Source organism: Molothrus ater, chromosome 5 (genome assembly GCF_012460135.2).
Source record: "Molothrus ater isolate BHLD 08-10-18 breed brown headed cowbird chromosome 5, BPBGC_Mater_1.1, whole genome shotgun sequence".
NCBI classification, from domain to species: Eukaryota; Metazoa; Chordata; class Aves; order Passeriformes; family Icteridae; genus Molothrus; species Molothrus ater.
This window is the reverse complement of record NC_050482.2, coordinates 34049317-34064849: the sequence shown is the minus strand read 5'-3', so window position 1 is coordinate 34064849 and position 15533 is coordinate 34049317. Positions and strand designations below refer to the sequence as shown.

General features: G+C 40.5%; 1 protein-coding gene across 13 annotated transcripts in view; it reads left to right on the top strand.

Annotated features, from left to right (window-relative positions):
* Nucleotides 1-15533, top strand: part of GRIP1 (glutamate receptor interacting protein 1) — a 309227-nt gene that overhangs the window by 125655 nt on the left and 168039 nt on the right. The window contains exon 2 of one of the 13 annotated variants that reach the window (XM_036400169.2): nt 11957-12032. The exons of the other annotated variants lie outside the window; for them this stretch is intronic. Within the exon in view, the coding sequence (XP_036256062.1) occupies nt 11957-12032 (76 nt within the window). The remainder of the gene's footprint in view (nt 1-11956; nt 12033-15533) is intronic. 13 annotated transcript variants of the gene reach the window in all.

The window sequence follows — 15533 nt, the reverse complement described above, 5'->3', positions numbered from 1 at the left end:
AAGCCATGGCACTACAAAGATAGAGTTTGGCAATGCCAAACACAGTTAGGATTAGCAGTGGCATGGGGACCGATCCAGTAGGTTTTTGAAACATCCAGTGTTGCCTGCCTAGGTAGGTTCCTTGGTTGAGGATCCAGGTTGAGTGGGATAGGAGGTGTGCAAAACTGGGGGTGACAGGAAAGCTCCTTCAAGAAGAGCATTCTGGGCCCTGGGTAGAGAGCTCACTTTGGCTTTGCTTGGGTTTGCACTGTGCAGAAAGCTGAAGAGCTTTGAAGATGAGTATGACAGCAGTTTCCCTGCTGGGACTCTGTGCTCAAGCGAGGAGATACAGACCAGCGTGACAGGAGTGCCACTAGAGCAGAGGTTTGCAGTGTGCTTTTACAGGACTTACATGTCCTGTATCAGGACATGGAAGTACGTGGCTGTCATGGCTTGGGTCTGTGTTTGAGTTGAAGGTCTCCATCACCCTTCAGCACTCGGGCTAGGAGAAATTCCTCCTCTGTCAGGAGACACTGTGCTATGGGGTGCTTGACCATTCCCCAAGAAACAATATGCAGGGCAAGGAAGGCACCATGAACTCTAAAAATGAGTGGAATATTGAAAAATGAGGGGAATATTTGGAAGACTGGGGCTTGTGTCCGTAAGAATAGCCATAATGTCTTACTATCCTGTCTCCACCTGTAAGCAGCTGCCTTTGGAGTAGCCAAACCAGTGTGCAAACATAGACAATGCTCCTTTCATAGCCTCAATTATTTTTTCTAGTTCTGAAACCACTTGAAGAAGTGGCTTTGTAGTTAATAACCATCAACATATCTTTGTTTTATGTTGTCATCCATTTTCCTCTCGAAAAACATTAAACAGCAGCATCCTTTGCCACTGAGTTCCCCAGGTGTTCTTGGCTGATGCCTGGGGTTAAACCACAACCAAGAGCAATCACAGAGGTCTGTTGTGCATAAAGCAAAGCTAAACATGGCTTTAACACAAAGCTTATTTTCCTGAAGCAATTGTAAAAAGCTCACAGTGATAAGGCATTTTATTTTGTTGTTTTTCAGCACAGTAGAAAGTCATTTAATCAAAGCAACTGAAAATCATTTTAGGCTTAGCAACATGTTGAGACAAATGATAAAGTATTTAAAAGCCTCATTTTACTGAAGAATAACTGTCCTTAACAATTGAACTAATTTTAAAAAGCTTTCAGAGAGGCACAAAAGAAATCTAGTTAACAAAATTGACAATAATTTGGGACTTTTGGTTATATACAGCTTTTCACTGATTGTTTCACTGAAGCTTCAAAAATACAATTAAGATTGGGTAATATTGAAGACATTGGCAGGTTTGGTTTTGTTTTGTTTTATCACTGTTCCTTTCCTAGTCTGCTGTTTCAAATATGAATTATACTTTACTGTCCCTATTCTTTGTTGTTTTTCATATTCAATGTGATATAAATGTCAAAATGTCATAGTGCATTTCAAGTTTGAATGTCTCAAAATTCTTAGAATAGTGTTCATGTTATTTATTTCTCCAAGAAAAAAAAACCGAAAATAACATGCTTCATTTGTTATGTAGACACTAAATTCAGACTTGAAATAAATTAATTTGTTTCTATAATCATGTGAAGTGTTGTGGTCATTGCACTAAGCTTGTGCTTGGCCTTACAGCTTATTTTTCGTACTATTTGGTATTTCGCTATGCTAGAATGCATTTATAATTATTTTTACTGTTGTGTTAATTAATTATTCAATACATAGTCATTTCCATTTGAATGAATTCCCTTGGTTTGGATCACCCAACAGCCGTTGGCTCAGGCGTTCTAGTTCTTGACTGATGCTGCATGGAAAAGTTGTCATGGGATGTTGCTGTGTCCAGAGAATAGCTTTCATTGAAGTCTGGCTTGACAAGCAAAAGTGTTTGGAAATGTCTCTATTTTGGAAAATAACTTTAAAAAATAAATAGAAAATCTAGCATGTTTACTCTTCACAGAAGATGGCTTTCTGCACAGAATCACAGGATGGGCAAGGTTGGAAGGGACACAGTGGCTCATCTGGTCCAACCTCCCTGCTCATCCCAGGGTCATCCCAGAGCACATGGCATAGGATAGCATCCAGACACTTCTTGAATATCTCTACTGAGGGAGACTCCACAGCCTCTCTGGGCAACCTCTTCCAGTGTGTGGTCACTGCACAGTAAAGAAGTTCTTCCTCATATTCAGGTGGAACTTCCTGTGTGTCAGTCTCTGCCCGGTGGCTCTTGTCCCATTGCTGGGCACCACCAAGAAGAGCCTGGATCCATCTTCTTGACATCCTCCCTTCAGGTACTCATAGACATTGATGAGGTCTCCTCTCAGTTGTCTCTTTTTGAGGATGAGCAGTCCCAGCTCACTCTTGCAGTCCCTTGTAATGTACTTGCTTTATTCCAAATGCGCCCTGTTTTCCATATCCCCTCGTTGCCATTTTGATGAAATGCTTAAATTAATTTTTTTATTATCATGCCAGTCCATTCAAAAAATACAACTTTGCTAGGTTTTATTTCTCTATCAAATTGGGAAAACTAACTAGGCATATTATTGCGCTTTTCAACCCTAAAAATTAAGGTTTTCATTGCAGACACTGTTGGAGATCTTCTGTATCTTTGTGCTGTATTTTACAGTGGAATTAAATCAATTCCTTTTCCGAACCATCTGGTTGGGGTGTTTTTTCATTATAACTGCAAATGTCTAAATGTAGTTTCAGTTTTTCAGAGTAAAAAAATGTGGTCATTGTAAATAAAGCTTGAATTGATTTTTATCTCTTTCTGCAAAAGTAAGCTGGTAAGCCAGAGAAGAAAAAATGTAAAAATTAGAGCTTAAAGAAATGGATATTTGGTAAGTTAATAATGCTCAAATGTAGAAGTATGAAAAATCTAAATGCCTTTTAAAGCAGAATTTGCTGTCTAATAAGCACTACACAGTTAAATTCATGAGAAAGCATTAGAAGACAACAATGCGTAGACTTCTACAGAGGTGCAGAAAGCTGGGAAAATTTGCGGATGGAAATGTATCCTATCCAGACCTCTGGAGTAGTTTTTAAATTGTATTTATTATTTGTCTCAACAAATGCTTAAATTATTTGCCTATATAATTTTAAAAATACAATAGAAATGTGATATAAAACCTCATTGTATTTCAGCACCTGTGGTGTGATGGTTTGGTTTTTAGTGAGCTTTCCAACATGTTTGGAATGTGGACAGGCTTGGACTGGAGTTGTTGGATTTGCTCCTTGCCCTTTCTGCCCATCTCTACCCTGTCCAGCACACTAGGCTCTTTGGGGCTTGCACACACACTGTGTGCTACACTCTGTTTGGAAACATAATTTGGCTTTTTAACTGTCAGAGTTACCAATCATCAATGATTTAAAATGGTGTAGAAGTACTGTTTCATCAGGTATACTCAGCCTTTACTTATGGGTTCCCAGAACTGACCCTGGTGTGAATCTCAACTCTTGTTTCTGAGGAATGGTTTGGCAGTGCTCAGGGTGCTCTGGAGTGCATGAGTCAGGCTGAGTGCCACCAGAACCTTCTTTCACCAGCTGGTGAGCACATCATGGGACTGTGGGCAGGGCCCACCAGAAATGCAGCTGTCTAGTGGGTGTGATTTTTCTAGACATACTATATCATTATGCCTTGGGGCTCTGCCTAAGGGATTTGAAAAGGGTCACACAGCTGTAGAGGATGCAGGAATGAAGCTCAGTTCTGTATCAGCTGGAGAATCTTACTAATTTGCCTTTAACATATAGAAGTGACTGACGATAAAACAAGCTTCAGGAATAGGAGGGAGGAGGATAAGATAAGTATGGGCTGGCTGGTATAGGAGTGGAATGTCTTGAGAGAGGGGAGACATGCAGAAAGGATGGAAAAGCTGCATCAGAGACAAGTGTGGGGCAAGTATTGTGGAGTCAGAATGTGGCTTCCAGAGGCCACAATGGCTGGGGCAGTCAGGGGCATTTGAATTGTTCTTCAGAAACTTAACATCTTTGGCAACGGGGGCACTGCATTACTAAAATCATTGTAAATGAAGACCTAAGAACAATTTGTGTGTGCTGGTAGCAACAACTGTCATTTCAGGTTGCACCATCCCCCGAGTCACCTGAAAGCTGCTGTGCATCAGATTTTGAGCTGAATGACAACAATAAATACAGGCTGTCTCAGAAGGATAAATGAATCCAGAGTCTGCATATTTCAGCAAATGTGTGACTGGAGGAGAAATAATGTTTGTTCTAAAGCCTTCCAGTGGGGTAAGATTTTCTTTATGATGTGTGGCAATAGTTTCAATCTACGTGAGGCACTGTAAGCCACGCTGGTTATCCACCAAGCTTGCAAGGAAGTAAATAGACTGTGTGCTCTGACTGTCAGCAGTATGACAGATAGCTGAGGTGTTCGGGGACATTACTCTAAGAATTATGTTTTCTTGGGGTTTTTTATGTGGTGAGGTTTTTGTTGTTGTTGTTTGGGGGGGGGTGGTGTTGTTTAACTAGAAGATTTGGTTTTATGATTCTTAGTGCTTAGAAATTAAATACTCAACTGTTGCAGTTTTTTAAGGCTGGCATAGACTTTCAAGTTAGCTCCCCAAAATGACCTCTGACCAATCTCTTGCATCATTTTTACAGGGATGCTGTAAAAGTTGTTTCCAGTTTGTAATACTGCCAAGTTTTTTAAATCAATATGAAAAGTGAAACACCGCCAAAGAAAAGCAGTGCCAACTTTTTTTTGCATTAGAAATTTTTTAGTATGTTAAAATGCAGTAGTGTTTAAAGCCACGAATAGGTGGAGGGCACTAGGGAGGTAAGAAGTAGCAGAAACACTTGTTTCTTCAACTTGAGAGAGTTGCTTGTCTAAAGGCTTCAAAAGCCTTTTTGGTTTGGGGTGTAGTGCTTCTGTTTTGATACAGTAACATTTTCTAACAAAGTCAGTCATGAAATCAAATCAGATAAAATTGTTAACATACTCTTTCCCCATCTTACCTTCTCAAAAAATTGAGAAATGCCCTTGTGTTTGAGGCATACTGGGCACAGTGACAGAGCTGTTGCAACTTTCACAATGCTTTTCTTCTTCATCTTCATATGTCAAGAAGGATGGAGGGGAGCAGTTCCTCTTCAATGACAGGATATTTCCTTCTCGCCATCGATGCCATAAGGGCTATTTTGCCTCTGTGTCTTGGTTTTAGTTTTACTATCATGAATGAGAGAGGCACAGGATAGATTTAGGAAACAGGTCTGTGCAATGTGAGATGGGATGGTTTGAGGGAGGGAAATGAGTTGTGTTTTGGAGGTAAGCGAGCTTGATGGAGAGAAGTGGAAAGAAATAAAATGAGAAGTACTTGCTGAATTCACAGAGGAAAAGATGTGGCATGAAAAAACAGGAAATATGCAGGGGGGAGATAGGAGGAAAGTAATAAAGCACCAAAAATGTTTCATTACAAAAAGAAAAAGTTAAATTGGTCACAGCAGTGTGCTACAATTTAATTTAAGGCCTTAACAGAGAGTGTACAGGCTAGGAGCTCTAAATTTTATAATTTTTTATTATTACTGCTTTGTTCAGAAAAATAAAATATTTGACAATAATTAAAAACTTCTTCCAGGCTGAGGTTTGTGAGGTTTTCACCACAAACACGTTTGTAGAGTTTGGTTATAAATGCCTGGAAATAGATAAAAACAAAAATGCTGATGCTGAAAACTCCACACAGCGTGGAGTGTGGTAATGAGAATATGCTTCAAAGACATGAGATATTTTAATGCATTATGTCTTAGGATCTTAGTGTTGAATAATAATTTCCCATTAATATCGGTTTTGTAATTCCCTCCTCTTCCTCTTTATTCCCAATTTTCCTCCCAGTCTGAGCGTACTTAACAAGCACTGCAGAATTCTATTTTGTATGAGCATCCTCCAGTGAGGATGTTCCAGTGTGCTTTTTGCTCACTTCACTATAATGGTGAATGTGCTGCAGTTCCCAGGCTAATTGCTCTTGAGCTACTGTGTAGGTCATCACCTTGTGCTTTGCTTTGTCTTGTGTCCAAAGAGCTGCTACAGCTCACGTTGCTGTGCTGTGGCTTTCCAGTGGCATCTTGCAGGTTTGTTACAAATCAGTGTCATCTTGCTGCACCTGCAGCACAGCTTTTTGCTCTTTGCCAGGCATAAACAGCAGGTGGTCCCCTTATAGGAATATTTTATGTAAGCAAAGCTTTTTCACATTTAGCTCTGCTCCTGCTTCGTTGCCACTTCAGGCAACAGGCAGCAGCTCCTCCAATCTCTTCAGAAATGCTCCTTGGTGAAACAGCTTTCTGCAACTGCTGAAGAGTTAAAATTGTTTCTTAGTTCAAATTATAAAGAGCCTTGTATGTTGGGCACTAGAATGTGGCTCCATTGGGGCATATATAATTGAATACACATTTTTTCTTTTATTTCAATCTCTCATTCTCTCTCACTTGGAGAGGAAGCTGCATCTCTCCCTTGTTCAGCAGTCTGAGCATTCATATGTCCCATATTCCTGAATGAATGAACTGAAACAATATGCAATTTCCTATTTCAACTGGCTTTTATGAAAAGCAGTGGCCAGCAACATTAGACTGACATTTGGTTTTCCACATCTTGAAATGATTTGCAGACTGGGATTCACCACAGCAGTGTGATGGTGGCAGCTCAGGGACTGTGTGTACAAGGCTGCTGGGTCAGTTCTTCAGTCATGTGCACCAATTCCACACCACTGTAGCTCCAGTTGCCACATTCTCCTGACTCTCAGTAGCATGCACCATAAGGGAGTGCAAGTTGGTTTGATGCCAATTTAAAAGCAAAGACAGCACTGGGCTCAGCCTGTAACATTACTTTTAAAACATCAGTGTTGTTTCTGTTGCCACCTCTGTGCTGAGTTTGTGCACCCAGGGCCCAGATGCAGCCCTTGAGGCCATTCCAGAAGCTCACAGACATCCACAGAAATGCTTTGTCAGGGATGTGGATGATGTGCTGATTCAGAACTTAGGGCTGCCCATCCCCTCCCCACTCCCCATGGACAGGAGTATTGTCATCACTGGTCTTTCACAGAGAGCTTCCCCTCTAGAATGGCTGGCTCCAGCCAACTCCATGGAAAAGGAGCATCTCTAAACCTTCCTACCCCATTGATGTGTCTTTTTGGAATTGCCACAAAATGTGGCAATCAAAATTTGGCAAGATAGAGTCCGTCAGCAGCCATGCCCAGCTGTAATGTTGGGGTTTTTTTAAAGAAAACTAGAGGTTATGGTAAGACACAACCTGTCCCCAGTGAAAAGCTTTTTATTTGAGGAAAAAGGGATACTGAGGCAGAAAGAAGAGAAATGGAAGGGAGAATCTTATGTGGTCAGTGCTCAGGACTGTCTAGGAAGGAAACTGAAAGTGTGGGAAAGAATGTAGAGGAGGAGACTAAAGGTTTAGGTTGTTTCAAGTCAGGGGTGTCTGTTGGAGTTTACTTCAGAATACTTAGAAATCAGATAAAAAATCTTTGAGTATTAGGGTTCTAGCATGGAAGCAGTGAAATGCACTTTGAGAGGATTAGGGAGGGACAGAGATGGATGCCTTCTCTAACACAGAAAGAGGAGTTATTGGTAACTATAAAACAGGTGTTGCAAAAAATGGAATAAATTATTAAATAATTTGCAAGTACTTAGCAAGTAGCAAGGGGATACCCAAATGGATTTGTCAAGAACAAATTATGTTGAGCTAGTCCAACTTCCAGTGTTGACAGATGAACTGGCAGAAAGTCTAAGGAAGAAGTATTAGATGTGATCCATTCTGACTTTAGTAAGGCTTTTGACACTATTTCACTTGACATTGTACTATGCAAACTAGGGAAGTAATTTAAATGAGGTGTCTCTAAAGTGACTTCTGCAGTGGTTGAAAAACTGCAGCAAAGGTTTGGTTTTCAGTGACCTGATAGTCCAAGTGGTGGGAATTCATTTTCTCAAGGGCTTTGTCATGTGCCCTGTTCTCTTCAGTATCTCTTTTATGATTTACGTAATGAATTTGAAAATACTTATGAAAATTGTGCATGGTGCTCAACTGAAAGGGGTTATGAATGTTTTGCAGACAGGACAGACTTCAAAATATTCTGGATAAATTAGGATAAGGGTCTGAAATAAGTAAGATGTTATTCAGTGGAAGCCACAGCTGGGAAGGAAAAATCAAATGTAAAACAGGAAATAAGGAGCTAAGCAGCTGTGCTGCAGAGCTGAATCAGTGTTCATTTTTAGTGGGTGATAAATTAAGCAGCTTAGTGGTGTGATACCTTTGCAAAGAGCAAGAGTCTTGCTAAGTTTTATAAGGTCTGTGTGTCTCATGTGAAGCTGTTGTGGATGGTGTCTGCTGTATTTGGGTATCACACTAGGAAAGGAATAGGCAAACTGAATAGGAAATGGGAGGGAGGATTTTTTTAGAAAACACGATTTGAGAGAGGGATGAAGAACTAAGACTTTTTTACTTGAATTTAGGAATCCTTTGTTTTTCTGGGGTTTTCAATTTACCAAACATCCCATTACTCTAAGAATAATACAGCACTTTCAGACCAACTGGATTAGATAAAATAAGCAGGAATTGGCACCATCTGAAATTGGAGACTATGAAGTTGAGCTAAATGAAAAAGACTTCAAAGAGGTGTACAATTCATGGGAAAACTTTGAGGAGCTTTGGGGTTTGACTGTTTTCTTAGCAAAGAGAATTTGAATTCTTAATTCAACCCTGTTACTTCTACTGCTTATCCCCCACTGGAATTAATAGCACTGCACATAACCTTACTATTTAAACAACCCCTAGTTAGGATGCCAGTGAGTTTGCCTTCCAGGTTCCCCCACAAGTTGATGCCATGCTGCCTTTTCCTCTTCTTGTAAAGGAGACAGTCCAAGTCATTGCCTTGCCCGTTATACTTGCTTCAGACACCTACTTCGTTCACACTGCTCTTAGGTATTTTTCCTCCTTCTCATTGGGAAAATGCCAACTCAGATTCCCCAAAATGACCATTTTGCTTGTGTTCTTTAGAACATCTTGGTCACTGAGAAGTTTTCTACGCTCTTATGTTGCCCCTGATGCACTTTCATGGTTGACAGCGTTCCTGCCTTACAGTCTCTGGTTTGCTCTGTAGAGGACTTCAGCATTGTCTCCCAGAGCAATGGGCCACAGCTATGACGGCGAGGTCAGCAAACTGCCACCCTTGCCACTGCTCAGTCTGTCACATATCTCTCTTGCTGTAGAGGTGCCTGGTGGAAAGTGTCCACCTGATATCTGCTTCCAGTCCCCACCTTGCAGAGCAGCGCTGCAAGCTCAGCAGCTTTCGCACTTCATTTCTGCGATGAGATGCATGGAATACTGTCACCTGGTATTGTTGGTCCAAATTGTTGGACCTTTGATGATATTAATTGGTTATGGATTATGGCAGCTTCTTAGGGGGATTTAGATTTAATTCTTGGGTCTCATGTCTCAGAAGATCTTTCCCTCTGACAGTGGAACAATAGTTACAGTAGTCTGTCGTGTTGAAATTTCTGTATGGCACTATGATGCATTACAGTAATTATTAATAAAGTGAAGAATGTGCAGGGGGAAAAAGCTATGAATGCATCTATCCAGAAAGAACTGGAATGAGTAATGTTTTATAAAGACAGAGTGAGAATCTATGTACCATATAACATCTATGCAGATTTTCCCAGCGTATTCAATATAAAGTCTATGACTTCAGTATTTGCTCTATTGGCAGAATTTCTCATTCTGTTAAAAAAAAATGCCTTTCTGTGTATGAAATACCTCTGGCATATTTTGTAGTCCTGAAATGACTACAAACTAGTTACAAACAGTTAAAATCTGTAACAGGGCACAAGGGTGAATATTTTAAATATCTGTTCATCAGACTAAAGAGGGGGTTTGGAACTGGATGTGGCCAAAGTCACTGGAATTGTGCTTTCAAAAAAAAAAGTATTCCTTTCACCTGCCATTGCATTGGGGTTTGGTTCAAAACTTGATGCTGCTGATGCACACAGAATGCATAGCAGTAAGAAATCTCCTGATGCTGAGGAAGGGGGAGCAGAAGCAGGGAGTTCTCCTTTAACTGTGTGCAACATATATGAGAGGGCAGGAAAAACCACAAAGGAGGCTTTTTTTATTGCTTGCTCTAAGGATCCCCTTTTCTTTCATAGCCCATGGCTTAGTTATCTTTCCCTTAATCTCAGGGTTGGTGACAGGCTGCAGCTGTACAGCCTGTTGTTGTGTGAGTTAATGATGTGAGAGAAGTCCCACAGGAGTTTCTGTGATCTGTGGAGGAAACTTGTTTGGTGCTGCTTTCCAGGTGGTGAATGACAGTTCATTTCAAGAGCTTGACAGAGTCAGTGAGGAGGGGGACATGGGACCAGTGAGAGGTTTTTAAGCTGGTACTTTTTTGGCCTTTTCAGGCAGGTGGCATTTGGCCACATACAGAAGGAAAGCAGCAGGTGAGTTTCCTTACACAGCAGGTCTGCCTGCCAGGCTGTATAGGACCCTTTGTTTTCTGTCAGAAAAGAGGTTGCTTTCTTTTGAACTTTTTGGGAAACATTGATAAACCAATATAAGACAGTTCTACATGGTGACAGTGCAGTTGTTCACCCCATCAGAGCCAGGGAGAGCTGTAAGGCCTCCAGTTGCAGAGGAGTTGAGTGTCACTTCATGTGCACTTAGGAGTCTGGCTATAAACTGCATAGGGCAGGAAAGAATGGGGTGAGTATGAAGCCTGCACCTAGAAAACAAAGGAAGATGATGATATTTGAGATAAAAAGGGAGAAACAATAAATAACAGGTTGTCTGTTGGTGCCATTTTATAGTCCAGTCCTGAGTACAAGCTTATATTGAATCTCATTTGACGTATACATTCTGCTGCTTAAGCTGCCCTTGAGATGATCACAGTTTACTCATGGTAGTTTATTATAGCTAATGCCAATGCAGATGTTTTTCTAAAAAGAAATCTCCAACAAGCAAATGACAAAAATACCCAACTGTAGTGTTATGCAGAATTATCTTTTTCACTTGTAGATCAGATTTCTTCAAATTATCATGTGCAAAGCTGCAGTCCTATTTTCGGATGATCTAATTGCCTGAATACAGGTCTTTATTCCTGTTCTGGTTTTGGATGGGACAAAGTTAATTTTCGTCCTAATAACTATTCAGTGTTGTGTTTTGGATTAAGTATGAGTTTAATGCTGATATCACACTGATGTTTTTGTTGTTGCTAAGTGGTATCTACAGTAAGTCAAGGACTTTCCAGCCTGTCATCCCCTGCTAGTGAGATGGCTGGAGGGGCACCAGAAGTTGTGAGGGGACACAGCCCCAGAGTTCATGACCTCAGCTGGGCAAAGGGATATTCCAGACCATACAACATCATGCTCAGTATATCAGCTGGGGGCAAAGCTGGTCAAGGGGTGCTGCTCAGGGACTGGCTGGGCATCACTTGGTGAGCACCTGCCTCGTGCATCACTTGTTTTGTATAGTTTACTTGTTTTATAATTACTGAATTACTGTCCTTTTTTTTTTTTTCTTCCTGTACTGTTCCAGTCAACTGTCTTTACTGCAGCTCATGAGTTCTCTCACTTTTACTCTTTTGAGTCTTCCCCATCCCACTGTGGAGGGGAGGGGAGGAGGAGAGGGAAGTAAGGAATTGGGGGTGTGGTGCTTAGCTGCTGGCTGCAGTTAAACCATGATACTCTCAGATGCTTAACTGAGAAGGATCTGTCCCTCAGCATCATAGTTCAGGCACAGCTGAACTGAAGCTGACACAGATCAGAGTTGTCCACTGTGCAGAGAAAATACTTTGTCCTGCAGGATGTCTAATGATTCTTTGATGCAGAAGGAACCACATCAGGCAGAAGCTCAGCTGAAGGAATTGTAAGTTTAGGACTGCTGTCTTTTAATGTCAAAGTTGAGACTTTCATGCAAATTCTTCCCTTAGGAATCTTCTCCCTTCTACAAGACAGCCAGTCTGCTCCTCTCAGCTCCTGCAGGAGATGTATTGGCATGCTTTGAAGGTGAGTGACTTTGGTGTGATCACCTTTGGCTTTCTCTACATCCTTGGAAGAGGTTGTGGCCACAAGCCCAGCAGAGCAAAGCCTCAGTGGAGATGGTGAACTTCTCCTGCTGGGGCTGTTCTTGTACCAGCTGGTATAAAATGTAAAGCTTGAACTTTCAAACTGCAATTCGCAGGGAGTGCTTGTGCAGGGAAGGTCAAGCTGATGGATTGTCAGCTTTAGTCAGTCCCACAGGGAATGGCGTGGCCTGAATGTTGAAAGTTCACTTCATGCTGCCTTTACACAACTTTTCTTTTTTTTTTTTCCCATTTTAATGTCACAGTTTCTTGCTGCTGACTGTTTGAAAAGATAAGTGAATTTATTTCAAGTCCTTGTGGCCAAGCTGGCTACATGCCAGGGATTGCCATGAGGTGTTTGGGGCTGTGTTGTCAATCCAACAATTCATGTCAGTGCCTGTAAAATTTACTCTGGGACTTAGACACGATTGTAGTCACTGGTGTTGCTTCCAAGCTAGACTTGCATACCTGCTAAAGGTAACAGCTTTTGCTGTGTGTATTTTTAACTTACTGGGTTCTAATTATGAAACTTGGGGTTCATAATTAGAAATTATTCTAATTATGAAACTCGATTACCTCCTTAAACTAGACTTAGATTGTTTTTTGGATCTCAGATGGTCTCACCTCCGCCTTCAGTCTCCCTTGTCACGGTTTGCAGTCCTCAGGTTGCTTTTCTGTATTTATTAACAATCCTTTGTTTGCCTGGGGTTGCTCACATTTATTAGAGATTTCACTGCACTAATGTTCAAAGAGAAAAATGGTATCTCTTCTTTGTGAAGAGGAGTTTGCAAATCCTGAATAAAGCTGTGTAAGAAAACATTTTGTATCATTAGTAAACAGGGCAAGGCAGTGAGTTGATAGTTTCATTTTCTTTAGGGAAGATGGATTTTTTTATGCTGTTTGATGTGAGTGGGAAGTGGAAGGGAATTTGTGTATAGTGTGCCATTCTCCTGATTTTAAAATCAATGGTTTTGCCTCTTCCCTTTCTCCCTGAACTACTCAGACTTAATTACATTCTTCAGTTGGGAACATAGGATTTATTTGTATTATCAGTTATAATTAAACAAAAGTCCATGGTAATTACTGTCTAATATGCATTATCATTATATGCAAATGTCGAATTCTTGCAGACAGCCTTATAGAGCCAATTTAAAAAATGATCTGTTTAAGATTAGATTCTTCAGACTTTTTCCATTCTACAAATAAGAGTCACTTTGGTACTATATTTGTTGGCTTTAAGAGATAGCTGAGCTTGAGGAGACAAGCTGTCATTTATAGTGCATGTTCTGTTTTCCCCATACTTTAGTTTTCATCACTGCTGTGTGTTCCTTAGGCAAAGCTGCAGTAACACTTTAGAGCAGAGTTTTTATTAACTTAAGAGGATTAACATTTACTAGGACCACCACCTAAGTTCCTTTATGCTACACAGAGGTGCCACCTGTAATAAAAAGCACGTTTTTGAAATAGTGAACATGTATGTAGTCAGCTTTCTTTTTAAATGACTGAAGTATCTTTTAGTTTCTATCACGGTTACACAAGGATGATGCTCTCGGTGAGAGGGAGATGTCAAATTAAGCAGCAGGAAGCCCCGAGACAGCGCTGCTGGCTGGAGCCTGCTGCCCTCTGCCTGTGGAATTCGGGAAATGTATTTTGCTTCTCACCTCGGCATTTAACCTGCAAAACTCTCATTTTTGCCTTTGGGGAATCTTAGGAATTCCCTCCCATTAGAAGAGCTTCTTTGTAGATTTTTTTAACAACCTAGCTGTTAGGGTGACCTGTATTGTTACCGTTTGCTAATCATGTGATGAATTATTACAGCCGTGCTTTCTGTGAGGAGAACCAGCTTTTGGTTATGATACTCTCCTCTCTCTCACAAAAGATTAAAAAAAAAGAAAAAAAAAAGCAGGTTTGTGCCTGTAGAAGCTGTTAATAGTGGTGCATGGGTGCCATGTTGCCTAAAGGATCATCATACCAGCACTCCCACTTTTTATTTTATATATGAAGCCTTCTGGGATAAACAGGAATTTTCTGCTTCCAGTTATTTTCTGATTTTTCTGATAGAGGCCTTTCTGAAGAAGCATGTGGTGTTCAGAGAGTTTAAATAAAAAATGAACTGTATGTCTGGAACTAAAGTAATAGAGCAAAAAATAGGGGTTTTTATGATTATTTAAAAGGTGGTAGTAATGTCAGGCTTACTATGATTTGAAGAAGTTGATAATGTTCGCATCTGTATCCCATTTTTATGATGTGTGCAAATCACCAAGTCACCAACTATACAGATAGGTGTTTGTGTGTTTAGGTAAGAAGGATGTTATATAGGCAATGTAAAACAAAAGTTCCATGTGTGTTTAGTAGAGGCTTGTGGAGTTGCGTCAAGCTTATGATTACTTCATCATATAAAATAAATTTTTTGAATGATGCTTTGAGAAACAGAGCTTTAAAACAGCTTACTGAAAAGAGCCATAAAAATCTCTCTTACCATCTTAATGACATTAATTTCTAAATTTGTCTATAATGAGTTGATTGAATGCTCATATTTATGGAAGTAGTGTGTGACTTTAGCAGAATACAGCATTTCCATTAAATGTGATATCAGGCAAAAAAAATCCAAGAGATCAACAATTCATAGATTTGAAATGAGAGGCAGAGTAAGTAATGGTCTTGTCCCTGTAATTAATTGAGCCAAAAATGTGGCAGGCTGGTCACCCCTACCAGGTCCCCTAGGTCCAAGGGAGGGTAAAGGTGTGTGGATGGTAGAGCTGGGGCAGCTTTGCAGCCCATCAGGCTCCCTCATGCATATCCAGCCTCTTGCATTTGAAATTTCACAGTAAAATGCAAGCAGCGATTTTCTTTTTTAGAGACTTCCATAAATATTTTAAATGAAACGGAACATTCCGTTTCATGAATCTTGCATTATTTATTTTAAGCCTGTTATAATAATGAAATCTGAAAGTTTGTGTGGAGTGAAAGGCAAACAGAACCCAGTTTCATATCTCTGACGATTACTGAGCAAACTATAATTAACATTAATCCTGCACACTTATTTGATGCTTATCTGGAATTTGCTAGGAAGCCGCTTAGATTCTTTGTGCAAGTTCTCTTGCAGATGCGCACTGCCAAGCAGCCGACCACCAGCACCGAGTGAGATTTGGTGCAGTGTGCTGCGATGTTCACGTTGTGCCTCGCCAGCAAAAAGAGAGGTGTTTTTTTGGGAGAGGAAAGTGGCAGCTCTTGCCAGCAGAGGGAGACGATGGACACTGATCTGGGACTCCACATCTGTGTGTAGGGGTGCTTGGAGCGGTGTGTGCTCCGCTGTGTGTGCAGACTTACTCAAATTTCTGTATGCTTCAGTCTTTTTTATTAGGAAAATCTTGATCGATATTTGTGCTTATGGATCAAAAAAGGTGAATAAATGCGTCAGTGTTACCACATTTCACTTTTAAAT